Below are 7,244 nucleotides of genomic sequence, written 5' to 3' on the forward strand. Positions count from 1 at the left end.
CCCCCCCCCACTCACTAACTCTTCACCATTTTTACCCTTCACAGGATCCCAGCTTGTCCCTTCCACTTTCACTTCCCCGCTCCCTCTCACCACCCCGCATACCCGCACCCTTTCTATTTTATTTTTACCTCGCATCAGAGATCTCATCCGAGATCCTCCATCTTTCCTTTCATCCGTCCGTACCTTTTTTTTTTTTTTTCCTTTTTTTTTTTTCTTTTTTCTTTTTATCATACCAACTAACCAACCAACCTCCCGAGTGAGAATCTGTGACTGACGTGGTCACCCGCCTCGGCTTTTCACCACCGGTTCGCCCCATTTTTGTACAGCACATGGTTGGGGGTAACCATACGAGGAAGAAATTAAACTATGTAAAGGGAAAAGTATGATACCGACTCGGGCACGTACGTACAGTACAGTACAGCACACATAGAGAAAAAGTATAAAAATAAAAATAAAAAAAAGAACCCAGAGTACAGTACTGTACTCAAGATAAAATCGGACCATGGTAAAGAATCCGTAACCTTCAAGACGCACGCGCATGCATACCGTACGTGTGTACAGTACACGAAAGACCACCTCACAGCCCCCACCGGAAAATCATATCATATCATTCACACTCGGTCACGAAAGAAAAGAAGAAAGAAAGAAAAATAATAACCATCATGCAACTCGCACGGCGATTTCCAAATCCACACGAGCGGAGATCACCGCAACCGGTAGATCACCCGCTGTTGGGAGTGGGAGTGGGAAGCGCTCCATTTAACCACTCTCTTTCGGATCGTTCACGTATCGTACTCTATCGATCTGCCAGTTGAATTATTTTCTCTCTCTCTCTCAAGGGGCAGCTTCCGCCGGACTGCACTGGACTGGCCAGCACCATCCGAGGGGGGGGGGGGTTGGGGTCTATCCATGTCGAAAGTGACTCGCTTGGTCGGGAATGGAATACTCGGTCACTCTCCGCCTCTGGTGGGTTTTTTTTTTCCTTATTTATCATATCATACCCCCGTCGAAAACTCGGATATTGGATTTGGGTTGGGGGGCGTTTTCACGAACAGAATGGTTTTCTTTCTTTTTTAACACACCCATAGGTTATTAGAAGATATAGGCCCGGGCTTTTTGGTTTCCTTTTTTTTTTTCCTACGCCCGCGAGGAATTGGTTCTTGTGCTGAGTTGAGCTAGGCTGAAACGGCCCCCTCGTTGAGGTCGTGTTGATAATCGTGGGCTCCGGGGGGGGGGGGGGGGGGGGGGCCTTTGGGTTACTTTTACCATTCCTGTCCACGAGCTGTTTGTTATTCGGGCATTCTCCTGAATACCCATAACAGCCCCTGGACATTGATAAAAAATTTCTATAATATAATACATGTTCACAAAAAACTCACAGGTAGCTGAACTGCAATGCGGGGATTGAAAGTGTACCTAGTAACCGTGGCTTATTAGCTATCTGAAACAAAAAAACTTAGCTGTGCACAATATTGAATAATTTTCACGAAAGCTTCCTCCTTCTCCATCTGTCAATATGTCAATATTTCAATCAATAAATCTAAGCCCTTTTGCCGGTAGTGGCGTTTTTTCCCTTTTCTTTTTCCTCTCTCCCACTCTCCTCCATTCTTCTTTCCCTTTTTTTTCTTTTCCTTTTTTTCCCTCCCATCAAAAACTCAAGCCTCCCAAATGATGGATGACCGAGGTACTGTATCATACCGGTAACTGTAAGTGGGCAAGCAAGCATCATGGATATCGGGGATCACACAAAACAGAGGACCAAGATCCATCCCATCCACACATGTCAAAAAAAAAAGGGAAAGGAAAAGAAAAGAAAAGTGACCTTCAACAAATTTCCCGCCACTTGGTTCACCTGTGACCGTGCTAACCCCGTTGAGTACGATACTCTACCCTTCAAGGATAAAGTTTTAAAGTGTACCAGTACTCGAGCACGTATGAGTAGGTTTGAGGAAGAAAAAAAATGAATAACAATACCGGTAATGTTATAAAAAAATAAAATAGTACAACCAAAGCTTTGGTGAGACATTGGATCTTTTTTTTTCTTCCTTTTTTTTAAAAAAAAATCCTTCGGTACTTGTACTATAGTACTAGTACGATACAAGTAAATTTTGCCTCTCCCAAGGTAACAGCGGTTCGGTTGGTCGTTCCCGTCCAATCAGTTGGAAGCTACCCTGCGTCGATCATATTCCGCAAACGAGTCCAAACGAGGAAAGGCATGGCGGACCAGTTACCGGTACTGTACCGGTACTCCATCCCATTTTCCCACTTTATACTTGATAGGGTGCCGAGAATGATAGGGTGGGGAGAATCACCGGCTCTCCCTGATGAGTCAGCCCTTCTCATTCAAGTTAAGCACCATATCTCCTCCAAGGGAAGTGTTGGTTCTCACTACCCTATCGTTCTCGGCACCCTATCAAAGGGGTCTATTAATCGTACCGCTCTTGAGATTGCCCGGAAGCATCCGTGATGGTCCAGTCCTTTGCCTTGTTTCTCCCCCCCTCCAATTTACTCGCAGGTTGGGGACCCCCTTCGAGCATTGCCGGCCCCCCATTGATCGACATCCATTCGTCCCGCATCGTGCCCTAGTCCAGTGTTCCCAACACAGCTCGTTAAAAGCGGTTAGATCTCCCTCGCCTCTCCGGGCCGGAGGTGCAGCATGCGTGGGGGAGAAGGGAAGGGGATCGCAAATCAATTTTCCCAAGATATACGAGTTTGACTATTCCGCTCGACTTCGCATATGGTGGTAGATAAGAGGTTTCCCAATTTCAATTTTCGGGGCAGAGGTGGTGGCTGATGTTGCTGCCAATGCCGCGATGATGATGGGGCGGCGCTAGGAAAAAAGCGAATTGAAGATCAGAGGTTCCCGAGTGGATCGATGGGAATTTGCGGAAAAAAATGCGTTAGAGATAATCCGAAACCCCCGGTGAGCTAGCTTGATGGGAAGGCGGGAAGGAACATCCCATCTGAGAGCGTCACAGCGGAATATGTCTGATACGGCAGTGGTGCCGGCGCTTGTGGGTTGTTGTTGTTGTTGTTGTTGTTTCTCCCTTGTGAGGGAGCGAGATATATCATATTCACAAAGGGTTGGAATTATTAAAGGACTTTTACAGCTGCCAAAGTTATTCCAGTCCGATCCAGTCCAGCGCAGCAGGTGCGTGCGTTGAATACCGGCTTCTGTCTCAAAGCCCCGAGTTTCCCATGCCATGCAAAGACACGAAGTAGGAACACAACAACAGAGGGGCATAAAAAAGAAAAGAAAGAAACAAAGGGGAAAGTGAGAAGGGTTCCGGTTGAGATAGAAATTAGGACAACAGCGATCGTCAAGATGAAACATAATTGAGGGGGGGGGCAAACTGTGCAAATCGCTGAATATCACACTTGGTAGGATATGTCGTGCAATGCATCAGCCTTGCGTAGCTAATTTCATAGCTACCATATCGGAGGAGCCAAGAAGCTCCATGATACATGAACGGGCATGCAAAACCGGTACCATAGTCCCCCGAGGCCGAAGAGGTAGTATTAGCCTATCTCGAACACTCTCCCGCATATTTCAATACCGACTGGCGGAGCCAGGATGGATGAAGAGAGGAATGCTCGAGCAGGTCGAGACGTATCCCTTGAATTCACACCGTTATCCAACGGAAAGCCTCCCGCGATGCTTAGCAGGACAAAAAAGGAAGCACGTGCAAATCCAGTTTGCCGCAATGTACCACCAAACTTGGCATACCCGGTGATGGCACCGACAGGGACGACCAGACCGAAACCTGCAATACAGCGAACCGGATTCAGGCATCGGTGACCAAAGCATGCCAGGACGGACGGTGAAGAGCTGTCCTTCCCATGCACCGAGTCAAAAATATCCACGGCCGGCCGGCAAGATACCGGTATTCGACGAATTGGAGATGTCACGTCCGGAGACTCCGGGGGATGCCGTGCGCTTCATCATCATCTCACCGACATCACATTCGCCACCCACCATGCGCAGGGAATTGCGTTCAATTCAGGGTCCACTTTGCCCCAAAAAAGGAAAGAAAGAAAGAATAAAACCTTGGTATAGAGAGCTATCAACATTTCTATTTTAATCCGCTCCAGATGTAACCGGTGCAGAGATTACGGCCCAACCTTGGCAAGATTGCGTCCACAAGCGGTATGGCAGGCAAGACAATTTCCCTGTTTCCTTATTTCTCCGCATCCAGCGTGACGTTCACACGACAGCGAGGCTACTGTACTCGTAGTTGGAACTTTCTCAGAGCTTGCCTATTCCGTACAATACAGTGCCAATATTACATATTCTCCCTCCCCAGCTGTTCCACAATCCTGATGAAATCGTCCGGACACATGCATACATATGGAGAGCACTCTAGCACAAGCGCGGGTAGAGGAACACGCATCGTCCGCGTTAGCCCCACGATATTAATATCATATACTCAGGCTCTTCCATCAACGCATAAATGAGCAAAAAAGGCGGGTACCGTACCGTGGGTAGAAAGATATGTTTGGAACCACCCTCGTGATGTGAGGACCGCTAACTGCGGTAAACCAATTCATGCATTGCGAGGAATCTGGATGAATTGACCGGCACAGCACAGTACAGTACAGTACAGTAGAGCAAGTCGTACAGTTACGATAAGTTACGCGGTGAAATGCGGGGAGAAGGAAGTGAGGGGGGGGTGTGAAGAAAATGACATTTTTCACGTACGGTACAGTACAGTACATACCATCCGAATCCTGGGGAAATCATTATAATAGGGGTTGTGAATTTTTCTCGAATCAGGTTGCGTGCAGCGCACCGATGGATATGGTAGATAGATCTGATAATGATATCGGGATTATCATACTTTTCTCCCGGTTCTTCGGTGGGCACCATACGTACTTTACAGTATAGTATGATACGGTACTACTATGATACACAGCAAACAGCAGAGTACGAGTACGAGTACGATTTAGAATATTAATTATCGAGAAGAGCAAAGTTGTTACGATACTGTGCTCGATACCTGTCATCCATAAAAATCTCTCGAAACAATCCGCAAAACTAAAATGCCAAGTATAACGGATGTACTGTACCCGGCAAAGGTTATCACAAACCGCACACGCACACACAACATACCACTTACCGTGCTTTCTTCTTTTCTTTCTTTTCTTTTGTGAATAGAGTTGGATGGATGGCCGGATGTGAGTCGTGGATGGATTCGTTTTATTTTATTTTATCTTTCTTAGGTCAGTGTTGGCGGTTAACTTGTACTATACTTGTATGATATCGTACTTATAGAATACCGGTGAGTTCGGTCGGTCGGTCGGTCGGTCGGTCGGTCGGTCGGTCGGGGAAGAATCGGGACGACGGCGGAAGGGAAAGAAAAGAAAAGAGTTTATTATTATTATTATTATAATATAAGCGGAGGATTGGGGGGGATAGAAAATAAGTTTTTTTACTCTGTTCACTTGTAGATCTATTATTACCCTTGTCATGATGAACCTTTTTTTTTTCTTCTTTTCCTTTCAAATGATCACCGGTTTGTCAAGCGTGTGGCGGTCATGAATATTACTCGTACTTACTTGCCAACTATAACTCCTTTTCCTCGTAATTGGTATCGGTATGCGTTCGTAGGGTCTATTCCATAAGAGTGCCTTTTTTAATTCAGTGCGAGATAGATATTAGAACTAGCTGACAAGGGAGACATGTCGTCGTCGACAAGGGGGGGTTTTATTTTATTTTATCACGATTGTTGTTTTTTTCTTTTTTCTTTTCCTTTTTTCTTTTCTTTTTCACAATATCTCAACCTCCAATATATATATATATATATATATAAATATATGCAGTCCAATACACGATGTTTCGCATGACCTGAAAGTATAGAGGATCGGATAATTGTGACTCTTGTATACACAGCTAATGCTGGTATCATTCTGCGCTGACTACCCCTATCCTCCCTCCGTTCTATCTACCTATCTGTCTGTCCTCGAGTAGAACTACCTACCTAAAGCAATCGTAAGGTTGTGAGAGAGAGAGAAAAGAAAAAAAAAGAAAAAAAGAGTACCGGTAGGATACTGGGATTCGGACCTTCCTCCCTTGCTCTCTCTCTCTCTCGCTCACTCGCCAGGTCAATTGGCAACCCAATAAATCGTGATCGAGTGCGTTGATAAGGCAAGGCTAGAACTCGTCCAAAAATCTAATCCAATACAACCTACCGTATCCGGTAGGGTACTTATCAATAAGGAAAAAAACGACGTGACGTGACATATCATTCTCCACGACAAATCCGTCCATCCCATCCATCCCATTTATCTCTCCGTGGACTCTCACCAGGTAAGCCGACTTCCGCCTCCCCGAGAATCAAATAATTGCACGGGAATCGGGGAAAATGGACGGTCTCGGATAGATGGATGGATTGAGCAGCACAGTTTATGCTCAACCGCCACCACCACCACCCTTAACAATTCCGTTATCATACGGCAAGGGTAGTTTGGTACAATTGACTGTGCACCGCGCTGCACACAACTGTTAGGGTAACGATACGTTGCTCCTATCCGCCTTGGGGACAAAGGAAGGTGCTGTGTGTGTGTTGTGTTTGTGATATGATAGGGAGAGGAGAGAAGTTATATGATCATGTCCATGCCGATTACATTTGACCCGGGGACCGGCATGGAGGTCGATCGTGGATTCTCGCCACGAATGGAAATTGAGAGACGTTGGAAAAGGGGGTTGTTGGGCCAATCGCTTAGCTCAACGTTTCTCTTCTGATTGATCTGACTCTTCCCTCCCTCTCCCACCCCCCCTTCCCTTGCCTCTCTCTCCCTCCGAGCCGCAATGTCATATCGAAAACGGAAGACTTTTTTGTGGTCCAGCTAGTAAGTACCGTAGTACTTACTCGTAAAGTGAGTGATCCAGAGTACTAGTTACAGTACGGCACAGCGGAAAAACCCCATTGGCACGGCCACGAGCAGCACGGTACAGGTTAGCATGACAGTAATTGGTAGCTTCCAAAAAAAAAACTCGATCCAGGGAGAATTAAGGGGGAGAAGATCTAGAATACCAAAGATTGTTCGATGGGGTTTATCATGAGAAGAATGAAAGAGAAAAAAAACCTCACCTCACTTTTGCTCAATTTATCAGTTGTGTAGTTGTGTGTGTGTGTGCACACCCCATGGAGAGAGAGAAGAGAAAGAGAGCTTATTACCGTATTAGCGGGACGTTCCGGTGACTGAATTAATACCGGTATCCCATTGGCATCGCAGTTATCCAT

General features: G+C 46.1%; 1 protein-coding gene; it reads right to left on the minus strand.

Moving 5' to 3' along the window:
- Positions 1–5,861: 5,861 nt before the first annotated feature.
- GSTUM_00004972001 (uncharacterized protein) lies at positions 5,862–7,244 on the minus strand (the record flags this gene model as incomplete). XM_002836797.2 has 1 exon in its annotated part: positions 5,862–7,244. One exon carries the CDS (start codon positions 7,242–7,244, stop codon positions 7,026–7,028), a length of 219 nt encoding a protein of 72 aa, XP_002836843.1. The 3' UTR covers positions 5,862–7,025.

Source organism: Tuber melanosporum (assembly GCF_000151645.1).
Source record: "Tuber melanosporum whole genome shotgun sequence assembly, scaffold_16, strain Mel28".
In the NCBI taxonomy this organism is placed as follows: Eukaryota; Fungi; Ascomycota; class Pezizomycetes; order Pezizales; family Tuberaceae; genus Tuber; species Tuber melanosporum.